General features: G+C 46.6%; 1 protein-coding gene across 1 annotated transcript in view; it reads right to left on the bottom strand.

Moving 5' to 3' along the window:
- The window catches only part of LOC136631925 (uncharacterized), a 98,527-nt gene that overhangs the window by 24,521 nt on the left and 53,915 nt on the right, over nucleotides 1-20,091 (bottom strand). The window contains exons 15-17 of the mRNA XM_066606418.1: nucleotides 17,830-17,859; nucleotides 6,671-6,718; nucleotides 6,511-6,564 (exon numbers count right to left, since the gene is read on the bottom strand). Coding sequence (XP_066462515.1) covers nucleotides 6,511-6,564; nucleotides 6,671-6,718; nucleotides 17,830-17,859 — 132 coding nt within the window. The remainder of the gene's footprint in view (nucleotides 1-6,510; nucleotides 6,565-6,670; nucleotides 6,719-17,829; nucleotides 17,860-20,091) is intronic.

The following is a 20,091-nucleotide window of genomic DNA, read 5'->3' as shown; positions in this document are numbered from 1 at the left end:
TCACTAAATGACTGGCTCAGCCTGTAGTATTGTATAGATAGTTGAATAAAGTGATTTCTTATATCTTTAATTTGGTCAGGATAAAACTAATGTGAACTGTAATTGACCTGAGCCTGTAAGACTCGTTTAGGTATGCCTATTGTGTAGATCCTGTAATCTAATGGAGCAAATATATATCCTGTAAACCAATGGAGCTTTGTAATCAACTGACAATGAGCTATCAATTACCGAATGGTCTTGTGACCTTTAACAATGTAATTATCTGGCACTAAGCCATCAATTCTCTGAAGGGTCTTGTGACTTTGACACGTAGATGCCTGAGGGATTGGCCACCTACAGGTGTGTAGGACTCAAAGTTGTCAATAGCTGCACGTACACATTTTTCTGTGTATGTAAGCTGGGGCAGAACGAAGATGGTCAGAGCAAACTGGACCTGCACTAGGGATGCCTTATGCAGTGTGGAATTGCCCAGGAGAAACTTTGATCCTTTTCGCTGGTGCTCTCCCAGCTGATGGTAAATTGGACAGATGATGGAAAAAGACTCCTAGGTGATAGACTCTGTCCAGTGGTGGGTATTAGTCCAGCTGCAGGGGCAGCATGCATGGCTGCATCTGAGGCTCCCAGGTCCCACTATTAAGCCAAAATGGGGGCAAGAGTTTGGTGTCACCCCCCTAACAATTTACTTGGGACAAACCCTTATTAGTAAGGCACATGCACTGGCACATCTTAGCTAAGCACCACACTACCTGCAACCAGGACAATCATTGCCTGCGGGTGATGCCGCTGCCTCTTCTCCTGGGTTACATGCTGGCATTGCTGTCCAACACCCCTGCACGACCGTGCATCCACAGCGCACACAAAAGTTACCCTGCGCAGCGTTCAGCTGCTCTCATGCCACACGCTCACTTCATAGCCACACCACCCGCATGTCTATTTATAAGTGCGTACTGGATGAGGAAGAACCGGAGGCACACACTGCAGATGGTTGGCAGGGCCAGGCAGCGACCCTTTTAGGAAGTGTGGGCGATAGCCCACAATGCTGTTGAGAATTGATGATAAATTGATGTACGATCATCATTCCAATCCCATTCCACCTTCGTCACAAAATTGTCAGGCGCTGCAAACGTGGGCATAAAGGGGACTCAGTTGCCAGCACTTCTACACATCTCCACAATGCAACAATAGTCTGTGTGGGAAGCACGTGAGCGGGCCAAGGGTCAGGCTCGGTCTCAGCCTCCACCTTGTGTGACCCAAGGTGCCGGGAGTTACATAGCAATGGGAAATCCATGTGTCCCCACACAATTCATTCTGTGTAGGTGTCAGATAGCTCAACACCACAATGGGAAGTCTTTGAGTTCCTTGGGCTCTCCTATGGCAGAGTTTCACCCTGCCAAGGACCTCAGCCCAGATTTCTACCCTAGTCAGTCAGTGTATTTGTGCCAGACAGGTAAAACACCACAATGGGAAGTCTTTGTGCACCCACAGCATAGGCAGACCCCAGTAACATTTCTGTAGCAAAAGTATAGGCAGACCCCTTAAACCATTCAGTAGAAACTGCATAGGCGGACCCCAGTAACATTTCTGTAGCAAAGGTATAGGCAGACCCCTGTAACATTTCTGTAGCAAGAGTATAGGCGGACCCCAGTAACATTTCCATAGCAAGAGTATAGGCGGACCCCAGGAACATTTCCGTAGCAAGAGTATAGGCGAACCCCTCAAACCATTCAGTAGAAAAGGTATAGGCAGACCCCAGTAACATTTCTGTAGCAAGAGTATAGGCAGACCCCAGTAACATTTCTGTAGCAAAAGTATAGGCAGAACCCAGTAACATTTCTGTAACAAAAGTATAGGCAGACCCCTGTAACATTTCTGCAGCAAGAGTGTAGGCGAACACCTGAAACATTGGTGTACCAAGAGTATAGGCGAACCCCTGAAAAAATTTGATTACCAAGAGTGTAGGCAAAGGCTGGAAAAATTAGTTAGATAACAGTATAGGCGAGGGCCAGAAAAATTGGTGTACCAAGAGTACAGGTGCACCCCTGAAAAATTGCTCAACCGCGAGGGCAGGTGAAACCCATAAACATTTTTTAAAGATACAGCTCGCTGTTGCTTAATTTTTAGCAGAGCCTAGAGGCAGCCCTGTGAAAAAAATTGGTGTCTGTTAAAGTATCAATACTTTTGAAACGTTGAAAAACTGCAAAACACTTTTAAACAGAGCCTTTTGGGCCGCAGAAAAGTTGGCAGTTCAGCGTGATGACTTGCTGTTTTAGGAGGAGTAGGAGGAGGAGTAATAATATCCGAGAGTGACTGACAAAGCTAATTTCCCCCTTTTTTTTGGTGATAGAGGATGCATTTTTCTCCTGTTGCAGTGAAAAGAATCATTAGGTTCCGCTGCTTTCCCCCGGTGGAGAAGAGAAGTCTGGGGAAATCCAGCCTTTGTTCATCTTTATGAGTGTATGCATGTCGGCACTGGCAGTTGACAGGCGGGTACGCTTATCCGTGATGATTCCCCCAGCTGCACTAAACACCCTCTCTGATAAGACGCTAGCAGCAGGGCAGGCCAGCACCTCCAGGGCGTACAGCGCAAGTTCATGCCACGTGTCCAGCTTTGACACCCAATAGTTGTATGGAGCAGAGGCATCACGGAGGATGGTGGTACGATCGGCTACATACTCCCTAACCATCTTTTTACAGTGCTCCGTCCAACTCAGCCTTGACTGAGGAGTGGTGACTCAGTTTTGCTGGGAATCCATAAAGCTGGTAAAGGCCTTGGAGAGTGTTCCCCTGCCTGCGCTGGACATGCTGCCTGATCCCCGCTTCTTCCCTGCTACTTGGCCCTCGGAACTGCGTCTTCTGCCACTAACGCTGTCAGATGGGAACTTTAGCATCACTTTTCCCAGCAGAGCCCTGTGGTAGTGCATCACTCTTGTACCCCTTTCCTTTTCGGGAATTAGAGTGGAAAGGTTCTCTTATACAGCGTCGAGAATGGTGTACACCCAGTAATCCGTGTTGGCAAGAATGCGTCTAACACGAGGGTCACGGGAAAGGCAGCCTAACATGAAGTCAGCCATGTGTGCCATGGTGGATAGGACGTGTGCGGTCCCAGGCTCTGACTTGGTCCCAGCCTCCACCAAGTTCACCCAATGTGCTGTCACAGAGATATAGTGGCCCTGCCCGCTAGTACTTGTCCACGTGTCCGTGGTTAAATGGATCTTCCCAGTAACTGCGTTGGTGAGGGCATGATTCATGTTGTAGGAGACATGCTGATGTAGGTCTGGGACATCACACCGGGAAAAATAGTGGCGACTAGGGACCGAGTAGTGCGGGACCGCCACCGCCATCATGTTTTTGAAAGCCTCTGTTTCCACAAGCCTGTACGGCAGCATCTCCAGGCTGATTAATTTGGCAATGTGCATGTTTAAAGCTTGTGCATACGGGTGGGTGGCGGCATATTTGCGCTTTCACTCCAACGCTTGTGTTAGCGACAGCTGAACGCTGCGCTGAGAGACTATGCTGGATGGAGTGGAGGTGAGGGTGTGGGTGCAGGCCGGGAGGCGCTCATGCCTGTGTCCTGGGAGAGGGATTGGATTTGTGTGGCAGGTTGGGGCACAGAGGAAGAGGCAGTGGTGTGACCCGGAGGCGGTGAATGGCCTTCGTCCCACCTTGTGGGGTGCTACTGCTTGGCCATCATACGCCTGCGCATGCTGGTGGTGGTGAGGCTGGTAGTAGTGGCTCCCCGGCTGATCTTGGTGTGACACAGGTTGCACACCACTGTTCGTCGGTCGTCCGCACTCTCACTAAAAAACATCCACACCTTTGAACACCTAGCCCTCTGCACGGAGGCTTGCCATGAGGGGGTAATTTGGGAAACAGTTGGGGGATTCTTCGCTCTGGTTGTGCCTCTCCCCCTGGCCACCCCACTGTCTCTTCCAAGCTGTCCTGCTGCTGTACTTGCCTCCCCCTCTGAAGCCCTGTCCTCAGTAGGCTTAGCAAACCAGGTGGGGTCAGTCACCTCATCGTCCAACTGCTCTTCCTCCGAATCCTCTGTGCGCTCCTCCCTCAGACTTGCTGCCTTTACTACTACCTCACTGATAGACAACTGTGTCTCATCATTATCATCCTCATGCACAAAAAGCTCTTGAGACAATTGCCGGAAGTCCCCAGCCTCATCACCCGGACTCTGGGAACTTTCCAAAGGTTGGACATCGGTCACGACAAACTCCTCAGGTGAGAGAGGAACCATTTTTTCCCACTCATGGTAGGGACCCGAGAACAGTTCCTGGAAGTCTGCCTGCTCGGAGTATGTCATTTTCATCGAGTGAGGAGGCTGGGAGGAAGGAGGAGCAGCAGCCAAAGGATTCAGAGTTGCAGTCCCTAGGCCGGGAGTAGTGGACTGCATAGAAGACTGGGTGGTCGATACATTCCTGGATGCATTTTCTGCCATCCACGACAGGACCTCCTCACAATGCTCTGTTTGTAATAAAGGTCTACCACGCAGACCCATAAATTGTAATATGAAGCTGGGCACCCCAGAAACTTGCCTCTCTCCTAATCCCGCAGCAGCCGGCTGTGATTCACCATGCACAGGAACTCAGCCTGTGCCCACACCCTCACTTGGACGTCCGCGTCCACGTCCTCGACCCTTACCCTTACTCATCATGGCAGATTAAGAATAGAGCAGGGCACAAATAAATTACCCCACTGTACAGCGCTGACAACTGTGGCTCAATTCACCGCATACAGAGACTTGTAGATAGCGGAGGCTCTATGCTGTGACTTGAAAAAAGTTAACCCGTTGTCATGCGCTGATACCTAGGGGTAATTTACTGCTTGCAGTGACTTGTAGATAACGGAGGCTGTGTGGAGCCAAACTGATTTGTCTTAAGGCTAAATCTCAGTGCATAATTTTATAAATGTGGCGTTATTTATTTATTTTGATGAAATGACTGGAAAAAGTATTTATTTAATTTTCACATTTTTTGTAATAATTTTAAAATCTTTATTTTACATATTTTTGCTATATTTTTTAGCTCAACAAGGGGACTTGAACTTTGCAATCATTTGATTACTCTTACAATATACTGCAGTATATTGTACATTTAATGTAATTTTAAAGCCAGAGACAGTAAAAGAAAAAAAAATCCATGGCAACCCTGGGAGCCTTTACTATGCCCCTGACTGCCATGGCACCCAAAGAGCACCCCATGATTTAGTTGTGGGGTTTGACCAGTCAGGGGAATAAAAAGACATCTCAACTATTTAAATGTCATTGTCAGCACTGACAGCAACACCTAAGTGGTTAAACAGCCAAGATCTGAGTGCCCTACAGCTGGTTCCCACCTCGTATGGAAAGGGCTCGGCCTCTAAGCCTGTCCAAACAAAGGCATCTGAGTTTTGGCCTATAGGTCTCTACTGCCTGTAGGTCAACCTGCCTGTTTAGAATATTAGTTGATTGGTCCAGTAAGATTACTGTGTAAGGGCTCTTTCACACGGCCATATGCATTTTTAAAATCGTCTGATCGCTACTAATAATAAGCGTCAAGGGTTAATATGTGCTGTTTTACACATTATGTTCTGCTTCTCTTTCCTCTGATCTCACCCTGACAGGAGAGGGGAGGAAAGAGGGGGGGGGGGAGATGCTGAAGCGGTGCTAACATGCTGAGAAAGTTTGTAGTATACAAACCTTTCTTCCCATCACTGTGATTGGCTGACAGTAATGATCTAATAACAGCCTCTTCACTTGTTTTACCCACCGTGGAGGTGGGGTGGGGGGGTAAGACATAAATCTACATCGCTGTTACACAGAGTCCAGGCAAAAGTGACGTAAATTTACCATTGGCAGTCGTGAAGGAGTTAAAATTAATACAACTTCATTCACTAAGAAGCCCAAACATTCTTCAATAACTTTTTAATTTTTGCATGGTTCCCGGTGAAAATTGACACAGACAAAGTTTTGTGGAGCAGATTTATGAAAACTGTTTAAAATAAAATCGGGCTTTGCTGTCCATGGCAACCAATCACAGAGCAGATTTCATTTTTCATGAGCACGATGAGGCATGAAAGCTAAAATTTGATTGGTTGCCATAGGCAACAAAGACAGTTTTTGTTCTGGACATTTTTGTAAATCTCCCTCTGTAACTATGAAAGCATCACACCTGTTATCGAAATGGACTGTACCAATGACATTGAGATGACAAAGTTTTACAACACATTATATATTATATATACACCAGAGTGGAGACATTAAAATACATGACTTGTCCCAAAAAAACAAGACCTCATATGGATTTTTTAACGAGTCATGGTTCATGCAATGTGACAATGAAAATCTCATGGATCTTAAAGTACAAAATAGGCCGGTCTGTAAAGGACTAAAGGTACGAAATGTGTCAAATTATAGAGGAGAGTACAAAATATGGGAATATGACAGATTACAATGATGCAAATATGGCTGTGATATGTATAGAAAAGAATACACAGGCTGATATTCTGCTCATACAATGTACTCACTTAATGGATTTTGCATCATTCCACCTATTTGTCCGAAGTCCATCGGCTGTCCATCTGTATGAGAAATAAAATACTTCATAAAATTCATAGTCCCACCTGGGACATGAGAACAGTCACATGTGATAACCGCGCTTCTATATCTCAGCTTGGGACTACTCACTCATGTTAGTCTGCATCGACCATTTTCCGTTCCATGACGGCCATCCTCCTGTTCAGAGAATGAAATAAAATATCAAGAAATTAAATATGTTTTTCATGTTCAAAAAGATTTACGATTATTTTATCTTCTTTTTCTAAAATGTTTAGGCTCCTCCTAGATCTGTCAATGATGATGATGCTGTTGTTGTTAGGGTATATTCATACATTATATGGACAACAGAATTTGGACACCGCAAGTTTTTCAGAAAAGGTGTTTTTCTATGTTATTTAGTAACATGTCGGCCCTCCTTCTGCTTGTATTACAGCGGTAACACGTCGAGGCATACTTTCCACAAGTTCTCTGTAAGTCTGGGCAGGAATAGCTCACCATGTATGGCTGTGAGAAGAGATGGTTTTGAAGATGGGTGTGGGTGGCGGTGTCGTACCCGTTGCTCCAGTTTGTCCCACAAGCACTCGATGGGATGAGTGAATAGTTATTATAATATGAGCAGCTTCGTATTTTACCCATGCCCTTCCCAGCATACCATTCGGCAAACTCAGTATTTGCATATTTGCTGTTTTTTCTGCAAATACTCTTGTCCCCATAATGTACTTGGTCTTTTTCTTTGTTAAACACAACTGCTTGAACAATTGCATGAAATGATATTGATTAACATTAGTTATACCATTCATTAGTGGATTTGGTTCTTTATCCGGTTGTGACTGGGCCGCTGTCCACACTGCAACTTTTGTTTCCATTTTTTGGAAATATTTTTTCAAATGCATACAGTAAGGGCTCAGTCACATGGGTGTTTTACCGTGCGTCTGTCAGTTGGACTTGAGGTCTGCAACTATATAGAGTCAATGCTTTTCAATGGGAGTGTGAATTTTATATGCGCAGTGTTTCACACATATCCTTGCATTTGTGCATGCATTTGCGCACCCCCCCCCCCATTGAATTCTATGGGGACCTATGGTGGGCAAATACAGAAAAAAATAGAACTTGTTCTGTACTTTTTTGCACTACTGGAATGTGCATACAAAATACAGAAATGTGAATGAACACATTATAATCAATGGGTTCTATTTCTTTTATATTGCTCACCCATATCTTGCGTGCACAAATACGTCAGTGTAAAGACGGTATAATTCTCTATTGGTAACTTTGAGCATTAAAGCTGATGACTATTCGGGATGCTCGTTACTCGTAACGAGCACCACGCGGTGTTCTGGTTACTTTCAGTTTCCTCTCTGAGACGTTAGCGCGCTTTTCTGGCCAATTGAAAGACAGGGAAGGCATTACAACTTCCCCCTGTGACGTTCAAGCCCTATACCACCCCCCTGCAGTGAGTGGCTGGGGCGATCAGATGTCACCCGAGTATAAAAGTCGGCCCCTCCCGCGGCTCGCCACACATGCCTTGTGAGTTAGCTGAGGGAAAGTACTATCGTGCTGGTGCTGCTGTAGGGAGAGCGTTAGGAGTCAGTGTAGGCTTCAAGAACCCCAAAGGTCCTTCTTAGGGCCACATCTACCTGTGTGCAGGCTGCTGCTAGCAGTGTTTTTTGTTTTTTTTCTTCTCAAAATCGGCAGTGCAGAGCATTGCGCCCGGCATTAGGGACAGAAGTGGTGCATAGGCAGGGAGAGTGTTAGGAGTGAGTGTAGCCTTCAAGAACCTCAACGGTCCTTTCTAGGGCCAAATTTAACCGTGTGCAGTACTGTGCTGGCTGCTGTTAGCAGTGTTGCATTTTTTTTTTTTTTCTAAAAATCGTCTGTGCAGAGCATTGCACCCTCCATTGATACTACAGGGACAGAATTGTGTAGGCAGGGCCACAACACAGTTATTGTTCATTGAATATACGCAGTGGGTCCTTCCCTTTGCAAAAAAGGAAAATAAATTATATTTGGCCTGCCTGTGTCAGTCCTAAGGTCTCCGTGTACGTGTGTGCTGCGTGGACAACGTACAAAAATCAGACGCAACCAGCTACGGTTTACTGCAGGCTTGCGCCATTGTCTTTCCTGACTGGCAAATACCTGCTCTGCTAGAGTTAATAACTCTGCTATACTAAAGTTGTGTGTCACTTTTTCAGGGCCACACTACAGTTCTAAAAGTTATTGTTCATTGAATATACGCAGTGGGTCCTTCCCTTTGCAAAAAAGGAAAAGAAATTATATTTGGCCTGCTTGTGTCAGTCCTAAGGTCTCCGTGTACGTGTGTGCTGCGTGGACAACGTACAAAAATCAGACGCAACCAGCTACGGTTTACTGCAGGCTTGCGCCATTATCTTTCCTGACTGGCAAATACCTGCTCTGCTAGAGTTAATAACTCTGCTACACTAAAGTTGTGTGTCACTTTTTCAGGGCCACACTACAGTTCTAAAAGTTATTGTTCATTGAATATACGCAGTGGGTCCTTCCCTTTGCAAAAAAGCGAAAAAATTATATTTGGCCTGCAGGCTTGCGCCAATTTATTTCCTGCCTGGGAAATCAAATCACTGGTAATACAGCATGCTGAGGGGTAGGGGTAAGCCTAGAGGACGTGGACGTGGACGTGGCCGAGGACGCGTAGGCCCAAGTGAGGGTGTGGGCACAGGCCGAGCTCCTGATCCAGGTGTGTCGCAGCCGACTGCTGCGCGATTAGGAGAGAGGCACGTTTCTGGCGTCCCCACATTCATCGCCCAATTAATGGGTCCACGCGGGAGACGTTTATTAGAAAATGAGCAGTGTGAGCAGGTCCTGTCCTGGATGGCAGGAGCGGGAACACTCCCAGGAACTGTTCTCGGGCCCCTGCTCAGATTGGGCAGCAGTGGTTCCTCTCCCACCAGAGGAGTTTATCGTCACTGATGCCCAACCATTCGAAAGTTCCCGGGGTCCGGGGGAAGAGGCTGGGGACTTCCGCCAACTGTCTCAAGAAGTTTCTGTGGGTGAGGAGGGCAATGACGATGAGACACAGTTGTCTTGCAGTGAGGTAGTAGTAAGGGCAGTAAGTCCAAGGGAGCAGCGCACAGAGGATTCGGAGGAAGAGCAGCAGGACGATGAGGTGACTGACCCCACCTGGTGTGCAACGCCTACTGAGGACAGGTCTTCAGAGGGGGAGGCAAGGGCATCAGCAGGGCAGGTTGCAAGAGGCAGTGCGGTGGCCAGGGGTAGAGGCAGGGCCAGACCGAATAATCCACCAAGTGTTTCCCAAAGCACACCCTCGCGCCATGCCACCCTGCAGAGGCCAAGGTGCTCTAAGGTCTGGCAGTTTTTCACAGAGACGCCTGACGACCGACGAACAGTGGTGTGCAACCTTTGTCGCGCCAAGATCAGCCGGGGAGCCACCACCAACAGCCTCACCACCACCAGCATGCGCAGACATATGATGGCCAAGCACCCCACAAGGTGCGCCGAAGGCCGTTCACCGCCTCCGGTTTGCACCGCTGCCTCTCCCCCTGTGCCCCAACCTGCCACTGAGATCCAACCTCCCTCTCAGGACACAGGCACAACCGTCTCATGGCCTGCACCCACACCCTCACCTCCGCTGTCCTCGGCCCCATCCAGCAATGTCTCGCACCGCACAGTCCAGCCGTCGCTAGCGCAAGTGTTGGAGCGCAAGCGCAAGTACGCCGCCACGCACCCGCACGCTCAATCGTTAACCGTCCACATAGCCAAATTTATCAGCCTTGAGATGCTGCCGTATAGGGTTGTGGAAACGGAGTCCTTCAAAGCTATGATGGCGGCCCCGCGCTACTCAGTTCCCAGTCGCCACTACTTTTCCCGATGTGCCGTCCCAGCCCTGCACGACCACGTCTCCCGCAACATTGTACGCGCCCTCACCAATGCGGTTAGTGGCAAGGTCCACTTAACTACGGACACGTGGACAAGCACAGGCGGCCAGGGCCACTACATCTCCCTGACGGCACATTGGGTGAATTTAGTGGAGGCTGGGACAGAGTCAGAGCCTGGGACCGCTCACGTCCTACCCACCCCCAGAATTGCGGGCCCCAGCTCGGTGGTGGTATGTACGGCGGTGTATGCTTCCTCCACTAAAGCACCCTCCTCCTCCTCCTCCTCCTCAACCTCTGTCTCGCAATCTAGATGTGTCAGCAGCAGCATGTCGCCAGCAGTCGGTGTCGCGCCGCGTGGCAGCACAGCGGTGGGCAAGCGTCAGCAGGCCGTGCTGAAACTACTCAGTTTAGGATTTAGGAGGCACACGGCCCACGAACTGCTGCAGGGTCTGACAGAGCAGACCGACCGTTGGCTTGCGCCGCTGAGCCTCCAACCGGGCATGGTCGTGTGTGACAACGGCCGTAACCTGGTGGCAGCTCTGCAGCTCGGCAGCCTCACGCACGTGCCATGCCTGGCCCACGTCTTTAATTTGGTGGTTCAGCGCTTTCTGAAAAGCTACCCACGCTTGTCAGACCTGCTCGTAAAGGTGCGCCGGCTCTGCGCACATTTCCGCAAGTCCCACACTGACGCTGCCACCCTGCGCACCCTGCAACATCGCTTTAATCTGCCAGTGCACCGACAGCTGTGCGACGTGCCCACACGGTGGAACTCTACGCTCCACATGTTGGCTAGGCTCTATGAGCAGCGTAGAGCTATAGTGGAATACCAACTCCAACATGGGCGGCGCAGTGGGAGTCAGCCTCCTCAATTCTTTTCAGAAGAGTGGGCCTGGTTGGCAGACATCTGCCAGGTCCTTCGAAACTTTGATCAGTCTACCCAGGTGGTGAGCGGTGATGCTGCAATCATTAGCGTCACCATTCCTCTGCTATGCATCTTGAGAAGTTCCCTGCAAACCATAAAGGCAGCTGCTTTGCGCTCGGAAACAGAGCCGGGGGAAGACAGTATGTCGCTGGATAGTCAGAGCACCCTCCTGTCTATATCTCAGCGCGTTCAGGAGGAGGAGGAGCATGAGGAGGATGAGGAGGAGGGGGAAGAGACAGCTTGGCCCACTGCTGACGGTACCCATGCTGCTTGCCTGTCATCATTTCAGCGTGTATGGCCTGAGGAGGAGGAGGAGGAGGAGGAGGAGGAGGAGGAGGATCCTGAAAGTGATCTTCCTAGTGCGGACAGCCATGTGTTGCGTACAGGTACCCTGGCACACATGGCTGACTTCATGTTAGGATGCCTTTCTCGTGACCCTCGCATTCAACGCATTCTGGCCACTACGGATTACTGGGTGTACACACTGCTCGACCCACGCTATAAGGAGAACCTTCCCAGTCTCATTCCCGAAGAGGAAAGGGGTTCGAGAGTGTTGCTATACCACAGGACCCTGGCGGACAAGCTGATGGTAAAATTCCCATCCGACAGCGCTAGTGGCAGAAGGCGCAGTTCCGAGGGCCAGGTAGCAGGGGAGGTGCGTAGATCGAGCAGCATGTACAGCCCAGACAGTGCAACAGTCTTTAAGGGCCTGGCCAGCTTTATGGCTCCCCAGCAAGACTGTGTCACCGGTCCCCAGTCAAGGCTGAGTCGGCGGGAGCACTGTAAAAGGATGGTGAGGGAGTACGTAGCCGATCGCACGACCATCCTCAGTGACGCCTCTGCCACCTACAACTACTGGGTGTCGAAGCTGGACACGTGGCCTGAACTAGCGCTGTATGCCCTGGAGGTGCTTGCTTGTCCTGCGGCTAGCGTCTTGTCGGAGAGTGTGTTTAGTGCGGCTGGGGGAATCATCACAGATAAGCGTACCCGCCTGTCAACCGACAGTGCCGACAGGCTAACACTCATCAAGATGAACAAAGCCTGGATTTCCCCAGACTTCTCTTCTCCACCAGCAGACAGCAGCGATACGTAAGCAATACGTAGGCTGCACCCGCGGATGGAAGCTACGTTCTCTCTCACCATCCAAAACGGGGACATTTCTGCTTCATCAATCTGTGTCTAATATTCCTCCTCCTCCTCCTGCTCCTCCTCCTGAAACCTCACGTAATCACGCTGAACGGTCAATTTTTCTTAGGGCCACAAGGCTCACTCAAATAATTTTTCTAAACAATTTTTATATGTTTCAATGCTCTTAAAAGCGTTGAAACTTTAACTTGAACCAATTTTTCGTTAAACTGGGCTGCCTCCAGGCCTAGTTACCACTTAAACCACATTAACCAAAGCGATTAATGGGTTTCACCTGCTATCTTGGTTGGGCATGGCCAATTTTTACTGAGGTACATTAGTACTGTTGGTACACCAATTTTTTGGGGCCCTCACCTACAGTGTAATTATAGCAATTTGTATGTTCTTCGCCTGCACTCATGGTACAGAAGTGTGTGTGGGGTTGGCCTACACTTTAGCTACATAAATGTAACTTGGGCCTTGGCTATACTGCAGCTACTGAAATGGAACTAAGACTGCGCTCCCACTATACTGCTGCTTCGGAATTGTTACTGGGGCCTGTCTTGAGTGCTACTATTGCTGACATGGAACGAAGACTGCGCTCCTGCTATAATGCTGCTAGTGATATGTTAGTGGGGCCTGTCCTAATGCTACGGCTGAAATGTTACGAATTCTGGGCTCTGCCTATACCGCTGCTAATGGTATGTCTCTGGGGTGTGGAAACAGAGGCTTCCCAAAGACATGATGGCGGCGAGGCCATTTCCCACCAACGCGGTTACTGTTAAGGTGCATATAACCACGGACACGTGGAGAGGACACGTAGTGCCTCAAAAACATCCCCCTCCTCCTCCAACAGGGAAAACATTCTTGGCAAATGCCTTTGCATTGGTTCGGCTGGTGGCAGTCCAAGAATTTCACCTTTACCGACACTACAAGAGAGCCCCCACACCATCCCCCCGCCACGGCCCACTTAATCCTGGCCGCATTCCGAAAACCAACAAAATAAAACCGCACTACTAGGTCCGCAGTCACCACCACATTACCACCAACGCGGTTAGTGTTAAGGTGCATATAACCATGGACACGTGGAGAGGACACGTAGTGCCTCAAAAACATCCCCCTCCTCCTCCAACAGGGAAAACATTCTTGCCAAATGCCTTTGCATTGGTTCGTCTGGTGCCAGTCCAAGAATTTCACCTTTACCGACACTACAAGAGAGCCCCCCCCCCCACCATCCCCCCGCCACGGCCCACTTAATCCTGGCCACATTCCGAAAACCAACAAAATAAAACCGCGCTACTAGGTCCGCAGTCACCACCACATTACCACCAACGCGGTTACTGTTAAGGTACATATTACCAGTCTGACTGGGGCATGCAGAGACACCTTGACAGAATGAATAGTGTGTGGCACATAGGTTCCCCATTGCTATGCCCACGTGTGCAGCTCCTGATGGCGGTGGCACAGGATTCTATTTCTCATTGCTTCTGTACAGCATTGTGGGCTATCGCCCCACCACTTTTAAAGAGGGTCGCTGCCTAGCCGTGCCAACCCCTCTGCAGTGTGTGCCTGCGGTTCCTCCTCATGGCAGACGCACTTCTAAATAGACATGAGGGTGGTGTGGCATGAGGGCAGCTGAAGACTGCGCAGGGACACTTTGGTGTGCGCTGTGGGGGGGAGGGGGGGCGGTTGGTCAGCATGTAACCCAGGAGAAGTGTCAGTGGAGTGTCATGCAGGCAGTGATTGTGCTTTGTTGGAGGTAGTGTGGTGCTTAGCAAAGGTATGCCATGCTAATGAGGGCTTTTCAGAAGTAAAAGTTGTTGGGAGGGGGGGGGGGCACTCTTGCCGCTATTGTGGCTTAATAGTGGGACCTGTGAACTTGAGATGCAGCCCAACACGTAGCCCCTCGCCTGCCCTATCCGTTGCTGTGTCGTTCCCATCACTTTCTTGAATTGCCCAGATTTTCACACATGAAAACCTTAGCGAGCATCGGCGAAATACAAAAATGCTCGGGTCGCCCATTGACTTCAATGGGGTTCGTTATTCGAAACGAACCCTCGAGCATCGCGAAAAGTTCGTTCCGAGTAACGAGCACCCGAGCATTTTGGTGCTCGCTCATCTCTACTGATGACCAATATTGTTCTTCCTGATTGTCAAGGTGATAAAATCACGATAATTATTGCTGAACCATATTGGATCATCTTGATCTGATTTTTAGTAACAATCATCAAAATATTGGCTCTCTGCTTTGAGCAGAAAGGACAGGTTGGCTGACTAAGCATTTCTGCTTTGCAGTGCTGGAGTTCAGGGCTTGAATCTGCCCTTGACCAAAATTTGAACCTGGGACCCCACCACTGCAAGACAGCAATGCTAACTACTGGGCCACTGCCATCTCCCCCATTAATGTTCATGGAAGCCAAAGTAAATATTCCAATTTTTACTCCTATTCGTGTTAATGGAAGTTGGAATCAATAGTCTGGATTCATAATATTTTTTTTTAATTTTAATAATCACTGAACACTGCTAATGGCAAAATTCATTAGTTAAAAAAAAACACCAGGATTCTGTCATCAAATGTTGTAATTGTGCTGCAAGTGACATTTTACTGTAACTTTTTGATTTTTTTTTTACCAGTGTCATCACTTGTAACTATTAAAATATTGGTCAATATCAGAAAAAAATAATACAAGAATTACTTCTATATGGTCATCTCTCAAAACGTCAAAAATAATAGAAAAATGTACACAATTTAGTTCTTTTTCTCCATTCCTCCCTAGTAAATTTTTTAAAGGATTCTAAACACATTGCATGGAACAATAAATTGCACCATTAAAATATACAATATGGTCCAAAACAACAAACCATCATATGGTAATGTTGATGAAACAAAAAAAAATGTTCAGCTCTTGCATTTGAAAATAAATGAAAGATGTCATCACCAAAAATGGCTGTGATGGAAATGAGTTAACGGGGGTGGTCCCAAGAAGAGAACCTCTGTTTGTATGCACTATAAGGGTGGCTTCCCATGAGCGTGTGCCATACATAGGTGCACGCAAAAGTGCGCACCCACGTACTTGCACAAACACGCTTGAATGCAGCTCCATGGCCAATGCCTTTAATGAGGCTGTGGCTGCTGCTGATGGCCCCATTGCAAGCAGTGGGCTGCCAGCAACCCCTGCAGTGATTTTTGGGGAAGGGCTTTAAATATACGCCCTTCCCTGAAAATCATGCCTGTTTGTGTAAAAAAAAAAATTATATATACTCACCTCTCCTGCCATGTAAATATTCCCCACGGGGAGTCCCCTTGTCACTGAAAACTGTGAAAGCACTGTCACAGTGATCAGTGCCGAGATGACTCCCCACGGGGAGTAAAGAATCCCCTGCCATAGCTGAGTTTTTCATCTCCACAGGGAGAAAAGAATCACCCGCCACAGCTATCACAGCTGTGACAGCGGTGGCAGAGGATTTCTTCATCCCTGCGGGGAGTAAAGAATCTCCTGCCACAACTGTGGCAGAGGAACGCGATGTTCTCTCATTGCTTTCAATGGGACCAGCACTTTTGCAGTCCCATTGAAAGCAATGGGCTGCTTCCAAGCCTTGCAGGGATTTTTAAAATATGCCCTTCCCTGAAAATCATCCCTAGAGTGTGTTAAAAATAAAAAAAATATATACTCACCTCTCAGCTGCCGGGACTCAGGCGCGTCTACCCTATTTCTCCCTGCACTGCTCTGGAGCTTTTTCAGCAGATGGGGATTTAAAATCTGAACTACATGAATGCACGAGCCAGCACTGGTTTTTATGTTGGCTGAAATTGAATGATGAGCAAGAGCCTCATGATTCTCATTCGTTGTTCAGTCATTGGCCTGTGTTTAAAGTGAATGATTATCATTCACTTTCATTCGTTTGAACAATTTTGTGAATGTTAATCGTTCCGTCTATACAGATCATAAGTCCCAAATGGTTAGCTGTGTGATGGGGTCAACTAGAACCATGTGGCTCCTTATTATAATTTTTTACAACCCAGTTAGAGACTTAATTTAATTGGTAGTTAATCTATCATACATAATGGCTTAATCACTGGGTAGCTCTCCAACCTACCATCAGGGTTGGAGACTCTGCTTCGCCGTCCTTTGTTATTTCTATTTTTATCTATGGGGCTATGGGGGGAAAGAATTTAGCCTTATCTTGGGGCGCTATATGTATCATTGCTAGTTTATGTGGCTAGGTCCAACTGAGCCGAGACTATTGAAAATAGGACAGAGCAACATAGGCAATCTTTCACATATGCTTCGCCGTCCTTTGCTATTTGTATCTATCGGGCCATAGGGGGAAAGCATTTAGCTACACCATGAGGCGCTATATGCATCATAGCTAGTTTATGCAGCTAGATCTAACTCAGCCGAGACTATTGAAGATAGGACAGAGCAGCATAGGCAATCTATCACATATGCTATTTGGCATCTAATAATTGAAGAAGCCACATATAGGGGTCCTATATCCATCTTGGCGAAATTAATACTGTAGTGCTTCTTATATCCACATCATGCTAACACTGGTTTCATATGACTAGTTCTGTATCCAAACACCATTTATGGTTCCTGATGAGCCCTTGTGACGAAACGCGTTGAACAACCTAATAAACAGAACTGAACTATATAATAAACTAACAACCTAAGAAATAGAACTGAACAATATAATATACAGAACTATATATACACGAAATGACAATGACATGTAAGAAAGCTATATAGTCCTGATTGTTTCCGCCTCAACTACAGGCAGGGGATATTTATCATTCCACAGCCGTGTGTATTTTTCGGAAAGCTACTGTTGGACAAAAACAAAGATAACAATAGCTAGACAATATATGAACCTAAATTCAATAAGCAAGAGAGCTGCATAACTCACCTGATTGCTTTTGCCCTATGGACATGCAGTGGCTGTTTATCATTCCACTGGTGTGCTCCATATGGGGAACTATTGTTTATGTTAATTAGCTCTCTGCCCTTTACACTCAGAGGATTAGTGAATAGAGATAAGGGTCCCAGCAATATTGACAGGGCCCCCATCCCTCCCCCTCTGTTTTATTCTTTCTTGCACTTTGATATTTTGTCAAAAACTTCCTCTATTGTCACTTGTTTTTTTGTTGGTTTCTTGGTCTTTTTATGTTGATTCTATAATAGAATTTTAATTAAATCTATAATAAAAGTTATATTTCAAGGGGTCCCACCCAGTGATTACGCTATATTCCCTTTTTGGGATCTCTTGCGCATCAGTGACTTTTTTTTATCATACATAATAGTCCTCAACTCATGAATGTGTCAGATTCAAAATCTAAAAACATTAATATATACTTAATATAACTATACCTGGTTGTGGTAAAGGTTCTCCCTCTGCATCTGAAAGCACAATTTTAGGAATAAAATAATTTCACAAAAATTTATCAATTTTACAGCAAAATTACCAGGATTAAAATAACTTGTTTCAATTAATAAATATTTTAAAGACAATGTTATGCAATGCATTGGAGGGGACTTTAGTGCGAATAAAAATAGCTGTTAGTATGGAACAAAAGTGTATTGAACTACATATAAAATAGATTTAAAATGATAAGGTGAATGTTGTGAATGGGAAAAGAAAGATTTTAGGAAACGTATTAAAAAATTGCTTCAAAATTAATTGCATTAAAACATACACTGATCACAAAAAGAAACAAAGCTAAGTTGTCAGGGCACGGATGTGGATCCATTTTGTCTCCAAACTGCTTCCAAACTGATTTGTCTTAAGGCTAAGTCTGAGCGCTAAACTTTACAAATGTGGCGTTATTTATTTATTTGGATGCAATGACTGTGAAAAGACTTTCTTTAATTTTTTTTGTAATTTAAAAATCTTTATTTTACATATTTTTGCTATACTTTTTTAGCTCCCCAAGGGGACTTGAACTTGCAATCATTTGATCGCTCTTAAAATATACCACAGTGTTTATTGCAGTATATTGTACATTTAATGTCATTTTATTAAACCCACAGACAGTGAAAGGAAAAAAATTCATGGCAAGCCTGGGAGCTTTTACTAGGCCCCAGACTGCTATGGCAACCAAATAGCACCCTATGATTGTGTTGAAGGGTTTGACCAGTCAGGAGAAAAAGACAACTCATTCTGTTCAGCTATTTAAATGTCATTTTCAGCACTGACAGCAGCATCTAAATGGTTAAACAGCAAGGATCTCAGTGTCCTATAGCTAGTTCCCACCTCTTATGGAAAGGGCTCAGCCTCTAAGTCTGTCCATACAATGGCATATGAGTTTTGGCCTATAGGTCTCTTCTGCCTGTAGGTAAACAGGGCTCTTTAGAATATTAGTGATTGGTCCAGTAAAATTACTGTGTAAGGGCTTAGTCACACAAGCATTTTTTCGCACAATTTTTTGTGCGCAAAACTAATGCGCTCAAAAAATCGCGTGACCGAAGCCAGAGTCACAGCAGAAAAAACGCTACTAGCAGCATTTATCCGCCCAAAGGGCTCCATCACATGGGCATTTATACACTCAAAAAGAGCGCTGCCCACTATCCTCTGCCCCAGCTGTGGCAGAGGAGAGCAATATTCTCCCATTGAATTCAATGGAGCCGCCAATAAAGCCAGCTCCATTAAAAGCAATGAGCTGCCGGCAATCGCTGTATTAATTTTCGGGGAAGGGCTTTAAATATAAGCCCTTCCCTGAAAACCATACTAAAAAAGTGTAAAATTTTAAAAAAATATATACTTGCCTTTTTTGCAGCTGCCGGGGCTCAGCCACGTCCAGCCAGCTCTTCTCCAGAACTGCTTTCAGTAGTATTCAGAAGGCGGGGATTTAAAATCCCCACCTGATGAGTGGTCTGCCTCTGATTGGCTGAGCACTGTGACCAATCAGAGGCAGCTCTCAGCAATTAAATGACAGCTGAGAGCTGCCTCTGATTGGTCCCAGCACTCAGCCAATCAGAGGCTGCACTCACTCACCCATTCATGAATTGGCTGAGGAGAAGAGAACGATCTTTAGTATATGTTCTCAATGGGGTCGGCGACCCCATTGAGCTCACATACACAGAACACAAGGATTTGTTGCAGAACGCAGTTACATGAGTTCTGCGAATCGTTGTGTCCTATAATTTTTGCCACATCCGATTAAAAAACGGACATGTGACCACTCCCATTGCAAAGCATTGGGTCTATATAGATGCGGATCGCACACGCACCTGTAAATCGTGCGAAAAAAAGCCTGTGTGACTAAGCCCCAAGGCCTCTTTCATACGGTTGTATGCATTTTTACAATCATCTGATCGCGGCTAATAATAAGCAGAAAGGGTTAATGTGTGCTGTTTTACACATTAATGTCTGCTTCTTTTTCCTCTGATTTCACACTGACAGGAGGGGAGTAAAGAGGGGGGAGATGCTGAAGCAACGCTAACATGCTGAAAAAGTTTGTAGTATACAAACTTTTCTGCCAATCGCTGTGATTGGCTGACAGTAATGAAATAATAACAGCCTCTTCACTTGTTTTACCCACCATGGGGGGGCTAGATATGAATTTACGTCGCTACTACACAGAGCCCACGCAGAAGTGATGTAAATTTACTATTGGCAGTTGTGAAGGAGAT

The sequence above is a fragment of the Eleutherodactylus coqui genome, chromosome 6 (genome assembly GCF_035609145.1).
Source record: "Eleutherodactylus coqui strain aEleCoq1 chromosome 6, aEleCoq1.hap1, whole genome shotgun sequence".
In the NCBI taxonomy this organism is placed as follows: domain Eukaryota; kingdom Metazoa; phylum Chordata; class Amphibia; order Anura; family Eleutherodactylidae; genus Eleutherodactylus; species Eleutherodactylus coqui.
This window is presented reverse-complemented; position numbering and strand designations above follow the sequence as displayed.